This window comes from Perissodus microlepis, chromosome 11 (genome assembly GCF_051167445.1).
Source record: "Perissodus microlepis isolate ML-2025 ecotype Zambia chromosome 11, ASM5116744v1, whole genome shotgun sequence".
In the NCBI taxonomy this organism is placed as follows: Eukaryota; Metazoa; Chordata; class Actinopteri; order Cichliformes; family Cichlidae; genus Perissodus; species Perissodus microlepis.
Genome location: NC_140471.1, coordinates 16,912,012 through 16,925,816, shown reverse-complemented (window position 1 = coordinate 16,925,816; position 13,805 = coordinate 16,912,012). Strand labels below are relative to the sequence as shown.

At 40.4% G+C, this 13,805-nt stretch overlaps 1 protein-coding gene across 23 annotated transcripts in view; it reads right to left on the bottom strand.

The window, feature by feature from the left end:
* The window catches only part of rims2a (regulating synaptic membrane exocytosis 2a), a 151,311-nt gene that overhangs the window by 18,427 nt on the left and 119,079 nt on the right, over positions 1 to 13,805 (bottom strand). For 18 of the 23 annotated variants that reach the window (XM_084942718.1, XM_084942724.1, XM_084942719.1 and 15 more), the window contains 2 exons: positions 12,515 to 12,681; positions 3,534 to 3,778 (listed from right to left, as the gene is read on the bottom strand). The exons of 2 other annotated variants lie outside the window; for them this stretch is intronic. In XM_084942718.1, the coding sequence (XP_084798844.1) occupies positions 3,534 to 3,778; positions 12,515 to 12,681 (412 nt within the window). Of the gene's footprint in view, positions 1 to 3,533; positions 3,779 to 5,956; positions 6,260 to 11,725; positions 11,954 to 12,514; positions 12,682 to 13,805 lie in introns of those variants that run through there. 3 more of the 23 variants (XM_084942741.1, XM_084942722.1, XM_084942742.1) reach the window with 3 other exon arrangements.

Sequence of the window (13,805 nt, the reverse complement as noted above, 5' to 3'; positions counted from 1 at the left end):
GACAGGTGGGGGTGGGGAGACACAAGTGAAATTTATTATCAGGTAAAACGCTACCAGCCATGCTACAAAAATGGTTTCAGGGGCTTAATGAGTATGAAGTGTTTTATAAAGCCATTACCTCACATCAGCTAAAGTTGTAAACAACTGAAACAAAATTCGTTTTTTTATTTAAAGTGGATTCACAACACCATAAGGCTGAAAACAATATTTAAAATTAAAATATTAACAAACAGAAAAAGGAAGGAATGAAAAAGCATCCCACCTGCAGATCAGCAGCACCGATAGCAATAACACTGAAATTACAGGCTGCCCTCTTCAGAGGCGAGTTGGAAGGAAAGTTTATGAAGAAATACACACGTGGTGAAAGTATGAAGATGGATTTTCAATAAGCTTGCAACATTAGACTGTTTAACTATCTGCTTTTTTATCTGCATGGAAGCTGCTTTACTGAGGTGTTTAGGAAATAAACTGCTTCTCTGTCAAGCTTAAAACATAATGCACATAGAAGAAAGGATAAAAAAAATTACTGAGATAAATTAACATAATAAGTCAAGTTGATGAATGATTGAGTGGCAATGCCTTAAACGATTGCATGTAAAAGCCTAATAGTGTTTTTTAAAAGTATTTCAAAATTTACATTTAAAGTTAATGTAAACTATCAAATAAACTCAACAATTCGCTGTTGCTTAGTAACAACATAGTATAACAAGAGCGAAAACCTCTGCCACTCTCCGGATAGTGTTTACTTGTAAGGGAATGATACTGTGTTTTCTATATATTCATTTTTGTTAGCCTGTCCTGTCCAAGGTAGTTGGGATAGGCTCCAGCTCCCCGTGACCCTGACAAGGATAAGCAGTAGAGAAAGGATGGATGGATATATTCATTTAGTCTTCTGCGTGTGGTAAAAAAAAATCAGATAAGGGTACCGTGACAGATGTTTAGGTTGATTACACAAACATTATGCAGGTTGACATTTACTGATTTGTAAGTAACTGAACATGAATATCTTGAGCTTAATATTTAATATTATACTATAGTACATATAAAAACAGGCAGCTCGTTTTATTTCTCTCAACAATACGTTCTTTGATGATATAACACATTTTTTACGACACATTTTCAACTTGAATGAAACGCAGATGTGAAATGTAAAAGTGAGGTCAGAGGTAAAATGTGACATATTTGAAATCTTTATGCAGTGCTTTTTATATGTCGACAATACACACTTGTAAGAATCATAGTTTCTAAGCTATAAGGTTTTCTTGTCAGTTTTAAACCAATAGATCATTGAGTGGAGCTTGAAGACCTTGGTTGATGTGAGTCAAATTAGAATGGCTTGTTAACGAGACCCCACTTTACAAGTTTTATCAGAATTCATTCGAAACTTTTCGACGCACACAAATACTGCCAGAAACATAACTTCATTGCAGGAGGTAATTATTTCTTCTTAACATCTAATTAACTAGTGATTAAAAAGCATTTCTTGATGCATTACTGAACCTGAGCCTGAATTAGAATCAGCTTAACTGGCCAAGCATGCAAGGACTGTGACTGTTTTCAGAATGAACACAAAGAAAAAGAGAAATAAACTCATAAAATTGACTCCCATGTGTCCACCGTTTGCTTTGTACTGCTCACTCAGTTCCTGTTACAACCCCGAGAACTTAGAAAGTAAATTTCCATCACTTCAGGTAGCATATTTATGCAGCAGTTAGCAGTTGTTGGTCTAAGCATATTAAAGCACTCCTACTTCCTGTAAAGTGTACCATCTTGCACTGTGGACCGAGAGAATGACGACTGAGAGCCAGAGCTGCCAAATTTGTACACACTACTCATGGCGGTCACCTGGGAGCACATCCATTCCACCTGACTAACCAGTGTTTGTCAAAGCCAGAGTCGTGCTGCTTGGCTGATCTACCCATCCCCCATTGGCACTGCACACACAACCCCCCAAAAAAACCAAAAAGAAAAATCAGCCATGCTTTTGAATGCACCTTTGAAACGGGCAATGAGCCTCCCAGCACAGTGCACAACAAAGTAGGACACAAGACAACTTAGCAGTGTACGTGCTGGTGCAGAAACAAATACAGATACTGAAAGGGAGATGCATGCACACTCTTACTAACTCCCTCTGATGCACTTAAAAGCAATGAGTAAAATATTGATAGCCCGAGGAGGTCCGGGCTACTCAGTATGTGCTCTGTACGAGGAAAGAAAGTATGTTCATGTGTCTGCTAAAATGAGTATCTTCAAAATTTGTATCCATATAAAAGTCAGAATAAATGCCATTTGTTTCTACTGGTCTCAAAATTGAACTTCAGAGGGTTCATCTTATTCAGCAACAAAAACCTTCTTCAATGTCAAAAACATTAGCATCTCCTAGCTTATATAAAAATCATATATAATAGCTGACAGGCTAATTGTCATATTGATGTGATTAACAGTTAGTACAGTTATTAACCCGCAGAGATAAGGCAGCAGCCCATGTGCCAGTTAAATCACGGGCCAGGGAGGGGTGGGGGACAGCACAACGCCACGTGAGCGTACCATCTCTCCACTTTCTCGCTCGTCCCTCCTCATCATACACATGCATTCACCCCCCTGCTGTGGTATTGGAGAAAGCGCTAATGGACAGAAGTGATTACTGGCCAACTTAAGGTTGAATAGGCGAGATGAATAGATACGGTCACAGCCTCGCAGGGGGAGTGGACGAATCGCCCGACCTTCGCATGAACAGACCAGACTCCAATCTGTCATCCACAAACTTCGCTGCACACCACCTGCTAGGCTGTTTTTTCACACTGTGTGGCACCAGGTAATGAGCAATTTTGGAAAGAAAGCAAGATGGAAAAAAACAAACAAACCCAAAAAACAGAACACCTTGCAAAGTGTAGAATAGCGAAAGCCCCTTCTCCACAGCAGATAAATACACATTACTACTTTCAGCTACAACACACCCTTTCTTGTTCATATCTCGCACATGCACGTGGTCTCACATGTTCTCACGTGCACCCAGAAACAAATACAAAACAACTGCAGATGGCAATAGTAAAAAAAAAATCATAGTCAAAAGAGCATCAAACGAAAAAAATGTGACAAATATTGAAAATTGTGTTTTAGTTGTGTTTGGAAGGATCAAATCCAGTTTCCCAGAATGAAAACATGAAAACACAAATTTGCACATCATAAGCACAACAAATGAGCAGCTTTGGGCTCGGAAAGGACAACTCAAACTGAGTAAAATATCAAAGAAAAGAATAAAGGGAGGTAAGCAAAAAGGGGAGAGAGGAGTTGAATTCACTGTTACCTAGAGAAAAGAGAAAACATTGTTAATAGTATTTTCTTCAGCTCAAAGCCCTTGCACTAAAAAAAAAAAAAGAAATCTGAGGGGAAACTGGAAATAGAAGAATTAGTACTTGGTATCAAGAACAGAGCGAGACGAAGCAAAGTCAACACAGAGACAACGAGAGGCCACGGGACAGATGCAACACTGAACACTGGGAGCACGCTGGCTGTGTGACTGGATGCCCTACCTGTTTGGCTGAGTTGAGAGGTACTCCGGCTCTTGCGCGACATGCCAACCATGGCCTGCATTTTGGCACCAATGCTGGAGCGCCTCTTCTTGTCGTCAGTGCCTACCGTGCCAACCGCCGTGTCTGACTGACTGCCGTCCGTCTTCTCCAGGTTACACATGTCGCCACTGATGCTTGTGCTCTTGGTCATGTTCATCCCACCCGATGAGCCCATCTGCCTGTTTTTCATTTTGGATGCAAAGTCACTGTCAGCCACCACCATAGATGGGGGGAGGGAAGGGGACAGGTGAAGACAGAGAAGAGAGGACAGGGCAGAGAAGGGGAGAGAGGAAGCCAGTGGAGGGGGATGTGAATGGAGAGATGATGGAGGAGGAAACAGAAGGAGAGGATGGAAGAGGAGAGGAGAGGGATAGTAGATGACAAGGTGTGGGGTGAAAAGGAGAAAAGGACAGAGTTCAGGTACAGGAGTTCATGACTTACAGTATAGATGAGGTTAACACTGATGTAGTGTATATTCTAAAGCCTTTTCATGCAGTGAAAGACCAACCATAGCCTACTCTCCAGCTCTGTAAATGGGTTTGTAAAAGTTTTGAAGCCGTTTGGGAAATCGGGAGTAACATAGAGTTAATACTCTGCATTTTATCTGTTAGGTTATTTAGTTTTTTGATTTAAGATGTCTAAAGACACTAATCAGCTAAGACTTTGGTAGTATTCTGAGTATTAATTTAATAATCAAAGTATTAATTTATTAAATGAAAAGTTCACAGACATCCACAAGTAGGTAAGAGTTGTGATCAAGCGCTCAAAGCTGCACACAGAAAAGTTGCCTGTCATCAGCATTATTCTCCAGCTCCTGCAGTTTGAAAGGAAATAGGCCAGTGTTCAAATGAGGGTCCTATTTTAGCCCTGCCAGTAAAATTATCTTTAAGAGACAAATTACATTCTGTATCATAGGCTCTGAATTCTTAATGGGATAAGTTACGTGTAGCACCCTCATTAATTTAAGTGTCTGACCTCCATCATGTAACTGTGTTGCAAAGACCACTCATAGAAAGATGTGCTGGGTAAAACGGGAGAAGGTTTAATACATTTTGACGACTGATTCCATCAATTAATTCAATCGTACTCCAAATTTCACATATATCAGACACTCTGCTGTATTTGATAAACGCTGGAGTTTATGTCTGATATGGTTGCGACATTTCATTATCCTGCGTATGAACACAGTGATGCTTTTAGTTTAGACAATCAGCCATGCCAAAACATCAGCAGTCGACCAGGCCTTCGTCTGTCTCAGGCACATTCTCAGGCAGTTAGCTCATAAACAACATATGGAACCGTCATGAATGTGTGAGCACGTAGTAAAGGCTGCTCATGTCACTCCTTGCTATGCTGGCGTGGATAGTATACACTGGCACATGCGTATCCTGTTTTGGCAGTCTGCACTTCATATTTTGTTTTTCAACTGCTGTTGGTGAAATAAATCAGGTGTGCTGTTAAAGAGCACGTCGTACCTCAGCCAGCAGTAGCAAACCTTTTGTTTATACCAGTTCTAGCACCAGTGGCTTCTGTTAAGTATCAGCCTGTGCTTCAACACATAAATATTGAATGCTTATTGGGAGATTAGCGCCTTTGATCAGTTATTGCAGCCCAGAGGCTTTGAAGACGACTCCAAGTGCTCGGCCGGCACCACGGGCCCGTGTGCTACAGGTGACATTCTAAAATATGCTCTTTCACCATCATCGCAGTGAGGCTGCATTTCATCTGCTCCTCACACGGCGATCGCGCCGCTTCTTTCATTACATCAGCACAGCAGCGAGGTCAGGGGGGATCGTGGCCTCTAACAATGATTGCCAGCTGAGGTTAAAATGCATGAGCGCAGAGCTTTCAATTAGAAATTTATGTTCTGTAAAATATTTAGCGACACAAAATAGGAAATGAGATGAAATGTATTCCTCTGATGGAATAAATGTCTCGTCTAATTCCCTACTTGTCTAATAGAACACACAGTGCCTGTCACCATGTTTATATCAAAGGCAAACTTTAATCCTTCTCTAGGAGGATGGCCAATAATAATATTTAATCTAAAGTGATGAACACTGCCGGTACGTGGACACATTCTACCCATTATCGGAACAGATGAATTATACCCAAACCACTAAGGGTCTATGATGGTTTGTTCCCTAAAGGGTGAACTTGCAACTGGATTGAATAAACATTTGGCTCTAGCTGAATTGACGGCGCTTTTATTTTTCGTTTGTTTTTGTTTTTTTGTCAAAATGCACAAACATCTGCTCTTAATGGACACACTGTTCTAAAGTAAATCATATGCTCACGATTCTTCATACTCTCATAAACTGGTGTAAAAGGACACCTTACTTTGATTCTCCTCAATAAAAACAAGTGCATAAAATCTCTCGCACCTCCTCTCATTACAGTTTCGCCACTCTCTGAACAGGTCTTGGCACTCAATCCAGGGTTGCTGTGTAAATATGCCTACTTGGAAAACTGAGTCTCTCCAGGGATTTCTGATTTTCAACCTCAGCTCAAAGAACACAGAGCTCCTCATCATGCAGATTGCTCACCGTGCATTTTCATCTAGGCCAACATGTTCCCAAAGCATAACCCAACCCCAAAATACCTTTGAAATCTTTGGTGTTGCAAAAATGTAGACAGGTTTTGCTACACAAAGCTGTCTTTAATAGGCCAATCTCCATACTGTATCATGTATTGATCATTTTTAGAAACCGATGGTAAACATTTAAATAAAGTCTTCTAAAAGGAAATGAGTCAATAGATATTAAGCAACTTTGGGGTGAAATATACATTTTATTTATTTAGTCTCACTAACAACAAGGAAGGAGCAGCTGTTATTAAAGGTGAATCATAAATGATGTATGGAAAAGTGCAGGTACCATGGCAACCGTGCCCCAAATCAGAGCATTAGCATGCGTTCATGCCTGTCAAGTTTTTTTTGTGTTTTTTTTTTTTGCAGAGGTTGCAGTGAGCAGAATTGAAGTGATTAATTAAAGTCTGGATCTCATATTTATCTTAAGCTGTAACTTGGATACGACAGTCTCATTCAGAGCAGAGATTTTCGCTTCTGTCTTCAAAGGACTAAAAACACACACGGCTATCATGATGTTCGTATGCCAAGCCTGTTTAATGTGTAGCAGATGTGTATTTACACTGTGACCTCAATACATAGGAGATGACTCATAAATAGATGTAGCTGGTGGCCATGTTTCTGCTAAATCACACTGCTTTACTACTTTCACACACAGATAAGGAGAGCAGCGAATGCATCTTTTGTAACTTGAAGCACATTGCGTGTCACTTGCTGACTCCTCAAATCATCTCGATACATGTGATTGACTCTTTTCAGTATTCTGACTTCAAATCTGGAGGCTCTCATAGAAAAGCTTTTTTACCTATAGATATTCTCTGCTTGATTACGGTTCAAGTTCTGAGATTTGTGGCTTCAATGCCCAGTGGCACAATTGACTATGCAGTGGCAAGAATAACAGATACGCTAAATAATATCCTCCTCAACTTCCTTCCTTTTTCTCTAAAGCAGTATCGAGGTTTAAAACAGATACAGCACGTATCTGTGTCAGTGCAAAGGAAGCTTTTTGTTTGAGGGAGTGGTCACCTAGGAAGTGGTGTCCTTGATTAAATAACAGCCAATTATTTTCAAAATAAAGATAAAGATCAAACAGCATACACATTTCAACACGACATACAATTTAGACGTAACTTGAAAAACTGCAAGCTGTATGTGTGCGCCAACAGAAAGCTTAGATTATTACTATCACTATTTTAAAACATTTTTATAGTCTAACAATATAATCATAGGCTGTATACAAAAGATGGACATTAGTTACGTATGTGAAAAATTAAGCCAATGCAGAAGTGCTTTATCGCTCAATCACACTGGAGTAAAACTAGGACAGCAGCTTTCTTGTGACTAGACTAGAGTTTGCCCAGGGACTTCACTGAATATTTTTGCTGTTTGAGACCAAACGCACATAGTTGACCAATTAATTGCCGGGAGATTCAACATTCATCACCTGTAAACACTAGACGACTACTTTCCATTGCAAGTTGACTGCACAGGTCGCCTGGTGGAACGCAACACAGTTCCAAAATAATCGCAGTCCAGATTGGATTGACTGCAAACACTCAGACAGTTTGCAAAAATTGTTGTGTAATGTGTAATTTGAAATAATGCTAATTCCTGTGTATGTACACCACAACAGATGAGAAGTTTTTCCAAATTATTACAATTATTATGATAAATAAATTGCATGTAATTCCCAAATTTAGCCAATTCAACAGCAGACTGACTTTGCCTTATTGTCGTTTTATCACCATTTTGATGGGCTAAAGTTGCTTTAAGACTGACTGCAAGTGGTTGCAGACCTGGTACCCAGGTCTGCAGAGATAAGAGATAAGTTCAGTCAAAAGCCGCAAAAAGTTTGGTTGTGCCACAGCCTTCAACAACTGCTTTACCTAGTGTGAATGCAGCATTAAATATGCAGTCTTTCAAATGGCCTGCAGTACATGACTTCTGTGGTTGCTTATAAATCTTAATAAACAACTTTAATAAAACCCGAATAATTACTACAGATCTTAATAATCACTGCTACTTAATAACCACATGTTTCACAGCTGGATTTTGTTTGGAAAAATATTGTTTGCAATGATTATTTTGTTAATATTTTCAATTAAAAAAACATTTACACCAAACCTTTGATTTGACCTAGTCTACATAGCATGTTAATATTATGTTAATGTGACATGCTCTATCTCACAGATCCTAAGATTATTAACATGCAGCAATTTTGTTTTTTCTATTGTGCGCAGCTGCAAAAATCATGACTCGGTGAGCAAACCTGAATGAATAAAACGACGCAGAGTGTTTGATTTTTTTATCTGCGCGTCTCTTTTTCTCTCAAAAAGCAGAATATTGCATTACTCACAACTAGGTGGAATATCAATTTATACTGTAGCTGTCATGAAGGAACAAGGGTTGATCACACAGATGAGAGTTGTCAGCATCTTTTAAAGTAGGACCAAATGAGCTCACTTTCAGTCAAGATGAAACACGTTGCAACTGCAGCATTGTAGCTTAAATCAAATCTCTGGGACGCGTGTGCTCAAGTCGGCTTTTTTCAAATCTCATTTGTACGTTTCCGGTGAATTCACTGAAAGTGATTACCCCGTGGTCATCAGTATGAGGTTTGTGATGTGACACATAAAAACAGGGAAATATCGAGGAGTAGCTGGAGACAAGGAGGAGGTTTGAGTCGACAAGTTGCACGTGCAAAACATGACTGCAGGGGAGCAAGTGAAGAACACGGACTGATAAAATATTGATGCAGCATCCCAACACAACACAGCACACACAATAAAGCAATATACACAGCAGCTTCAGAGCAAACCGATGGATGAGTGGGCAAAGCGTTAGGACTTCCTAATCTTCTGTTTGCACTGTATAATCCACGATCCACTGTGTAAGTACAATTTACTTCACTTCAGTGGATCTGCTCCTGTTTCTGCATGTGCATTTAGCCTCCTACGCGCATGTGCAGAGTGCACCTTCTCAATCAGACGGTGCACACTAGTGTAGAGTTAATCACGCGTGAGAGGGTGTAGCTTTTATCTTAATGTGTTTTCTGTTAAGACCGAGGGGCAGAACTAATATTGGTGAGAAGCGCTTGCTTGGATCCTGCTGTGAATGTGATTTGATAGTAAAGACATCTTATCAGGAGTGCAAGCTAAGCTTCTTTCTGTTGGCCTTCCAAATAAATTTTGCTCTTGACACAATTTTCAGACCTGCTAGTCCAGCACAGTGCAAAAATGAAACCAGTCTCTTGTGGTTTACCAGGAAATAGTGTCATGTTAAATATAGTCTTAACATGTTAGAAGCCAAGCTTCTAATATGCCAAGGCAAGAAGCCAAAGCTCACTAAACATTTAGACATGAAGGTCCACTCAGAAAAACAACAGCTTTTATGATGTGTAGTAAAATATCAACAGTTCACCTAACCTCTGATTTAAATAAGTCTTCGACTTTATATTTACTGTACATCTCTATGCACACTTTGTGTGAATATGACCATTATTATTATTATTATTATTATTATTATTATTATTATTATTATTATTATTATTATTATTATCACCTGTATGTACAGTTATATGTTTAATACAGGGAGGCACTTTGTTGAACCTCTTAGCAAATCAAAAAGTGATGTTTACGAGGGTCTTGCAGTACACCTTGTGGTAATGCTGGATTTACAGTACTGCATTAAATCTGTGCCATAACCTGGTGCTCACTTTCTCATAATTGTCTCATAAATATTGATCAGCAAAAGGCTGATACCTATGTGAAACATAAAGCAACAGGCTGTGATTGTATCTAGCACACTCATAATCCTAATAGTATTATTCCATAGTAAACATGCAGTTTTTCTTGTTTTCATTGCTCTTTTTCATTGGTTCAAGGTCTTCTCTACTTCCTGCATGTCGATAAAAGTAAGTGTTGTTTAAAAGCATGAAACATGAAGAGCTCAGTTTTCCTCGTGGTGTCAGAGCATTGCAGGCATACGGTAAAAGTAAGCTCTGATTAAGTGCAGTTCTATAAATTCAGGATAAAGGTTATTCTTTAGATAGTAACTGTAAAGTTCACATTATCTAATGTGTGAACAGACTGCATGGACACCAACTGTTTTCATGTCACTGCAATTATACACTGCTCAAAAACGTTAAAAGGAACACTTTAAAAATACATTCGATCCCAATGGGATGTGTGCATGACTGATCACTGCTGTCCTGGGAGATCTCCCCCAAAATCTGGACCAGAGTATTACTCAGCTCGTCGACAGTCTAAGGTGCAACTTGGCAGCGTGGACTGAGTAAAACATAATGTCCCAGAGGTGCTCTGTTGGATGTAGGTCAGTTGAGCGTGGAGGCCAGTCAGTAGTATCAATTTCTTCATCCTCGAGGAACAGTGTGCTTACTCTAATTACATGAGGCCGGGCATTGTTGTGCATCAGGAGGACCCACTGCACAAGTATAAGTTCTGACAATGTGTCCAAGAATTGCATCCTGATACCTAACGGCCGTCAGGGTGTGTGAGGCCTGTGGGTCCCTCCATGGATTATGCCTCCTCAGACCATCAAGGACCCACCACCAAATTGGTCATGCTGAACGATGTTACCCTTCCACGTCTGTCACATGGGCTCAGAATGAACCTGCTCTCATCTCTGAAAAGCACAGGGCACCGGAGGTGGAGCTGCTGATTCTGGTATTCTATGGCAAATGCCAATCAGGCTCCAGTGCTGAACAGTGAGCACAGAGGCCACTTGAGGACGTCGGGCCCTCAGGTCACCCTCATGATGTCTGTTTTTGATTGTTTGGTCAGACACATTCACACCAGCGGTCTCCTGGAAGTCATTTTGTAGGTCTGGCAGCACACATCCTGTTCCTACGTGCACAAAAGAGCAGATACCAGTCCTGCTGATGGGATAAGGACCTTCTACGGCCCTGTCCAGCTCTCTTAGAGTAAGTGGCTGTCTCCTGGAATCTCCTCCATGCTCTTGAGACTGTGCTGGGAGACACAAAAATCCTTCTGGCTATGTCACACATTGATGTGCCAGCCTAGGGGAGTTGGACTATCTGTGCAAGCTCTGTAGGGTCCAGGTACCACCTCATGCTACCAGTAGTGACACTGACCCTTGCCAAATGCAAAACTATTGAAAAAACAGTCAGAAAAGATGAGGGAAAAACGTCATTGGTCTTTACCTGGAAAACCATTCCTGTTTTTGAGGTTATGCACCTCTAATGCACCTGTTGATAATTTCATTACCATCAAAGAAAAAGTTTAACACCAACCCACAAGTTGAACTGACTTGATGCTCTGATTAAAAAGTGTTCCTTTATCTTTTTTAAGCAGTGTAAAATATTAATGCTACTCTACCTTAGTATTGTTAAAGGTCAACAGGGCCACAGTTACACCATCATCAAGGTAAAGAGAGGAGGGTAGTCACCACACTCTGTCTTGCACGTCCTCATATAAATGTGCAAAAGACAGTTGTCCACTGGGATCTACAGTGGGATCTATACTACTGTTAGTAGTTTTCTTCATCATTGTTAGTCTACAGTTTGAAGCTGCTACACATGTGTTACCTGAGGTCAGTCTCTGAGATACTCCTTTGGTGCAAGTCCTCTTCTTTCTCCACCAAATCCTTCTGATGCTCTTCGCCTGCGTCTACCTTTCCCTCCCACCCCTTCCCCCCTCTCTGCACCCTTCCTTCTTTACTAGCCCCTCTGCCTTTTTCTCCTGCCTCCTCTTCCTCCCTCACTTCTCCTAACTGCTCATCCCCCTCCCGAGAATGGCTCCTCGATCGCAACTGGCTGAAGATGGAAACAGAGGCACAAAGAGCAGCACATGCAAAGCCAAAAGAAACAGAAAAAACAGAAAAAAACAAACAAAGCGTGAACAATGTCAACAACAAAAGAGAGACGAACACAGAGATGCAACGCAGCCATGATCAAAAGCAGACTGATTCTAAATCACAGAAGAACTAACGTAGACTTAAAGCAAAGCACCATGCAGAGGAGTTTGTTTTTGCTTTGATATGAGACGACACCCAAAGAGTAGAAATATGTTTAATGTTTCAGTGACTACTGCCAGATATGGACAAACTTCCCCCACAGCGTGAAGGAACAGAGTTCAACCACTTGGCTCCAGATTCTCTAAAATGGAGCCAAACTTGAACTCATCACAGGGAGAAAATGACACGCAGCGCTACAGGAGGGGCATTTTCTCCTCGAGTAACCATGTGCAAACAGTTTCAAATCTGAAAACGTCTGGACATGGTAATGAATATGGGGTTCACCGCTGAGGGGGGCGGGGTTTGTCCATTCCAGCTTGATGGTAATTTAAAGAGCGGCACAAAGTTTGCATCAGCCTACCGGATCTTGCGGTTTCCTTGCGGCCTTTCTGACTGGACAGACATGTAGCTCGTGCTGCTGAACCGAGAGGCACTACTGGTTCTCGACACAGCGGACACGTCGCTTACATCACTGTCCGACGACTTGGCTGACAAGTTGTCGGAGCCCCGTGGATCTCTGCCTGAACGCTGCAAAGAGGGCAAAAAATAAGACATAAAGTATGGTGACATCAGATATCACAAGTTTGGGGTTTTTTGAGCAGTCAACAATTTTAACAAGTACAAAATGTTGTTGCTAAAATGGTCCCAATGAAAACTTCAACAAGTTACAAAAGGGTATAGATTTCTAAAATGACTTCTACGTCTTTGCCTTGTAAGGGAAAACTATTTGATCAAGACAAGCAGTATTTCAGAAATAAGCTGTTGAATGTAAATAAAAAAGAAAAAATATGGCTGGAATGGCATACGAAAGCATGTCTTCGTTTCATTCAGCTTCTGATCAGCATCCATCGTTTGTGTGTGTGTTGCAGGTTTTCACAGGCTTGTCTTGTTGATAGTGATGCTGGTATTTTAATTGACTTTTTACATTTGAGCTAATTTATGCTTTGGATCTATCTAGCATGGATATATATATATTAGATGGTAAATGGACTGTTACTTAAATTGTGCTTTTCTAATCTAACTGAGCACCTAAAGCACTTGTTACTACAGTTCTCATTCTCCCAGTCAGTGTTTTTTGTGCAAGATCTTGTCTAACATTTGCACACTTACTCACACTCTTTATAAACAAACATGATGCATGTTTTAGAGTAACAAGTAAAATGAATTCTGGAAACTAGATTTTTGAATTGGGAACTAGGGCCAAAAAATAAAACTGTTGCCAAAGTGACAAAACTGCAGATTCTTCAATGGCCCCTTGAAGCTCCTATGTTAAAATGCCCAGTTTCACACCAGGCTGGGCGTCGACAATCTTCAACATCAAAAGAGCCATTTTAGCTCCTCCCAACAAACTACGAGAGAAAAAGTGCAGCACACGCGTGTAACGTGGATTAACATGTTTATTTTCTATGAGTTTTTAACTTGAATATGTCAAGCTCTGCCTGCTCTTGCATTACTGTGTTCGATTAACAATGCAGACAAAGAAATAATGCGCACATTTGTGATTAAACTTGTGATAAAGTTTACAAGAAGCTGTTGATCAATCACAGTCCATACAGTGTTGTTGCCAGAGACCAAAGATGGAACATTCATCAGCAACTGTTCAATAAACTAAATTTTTTGGACATTGTTTTGAAAGATATTTGCAGGCACTT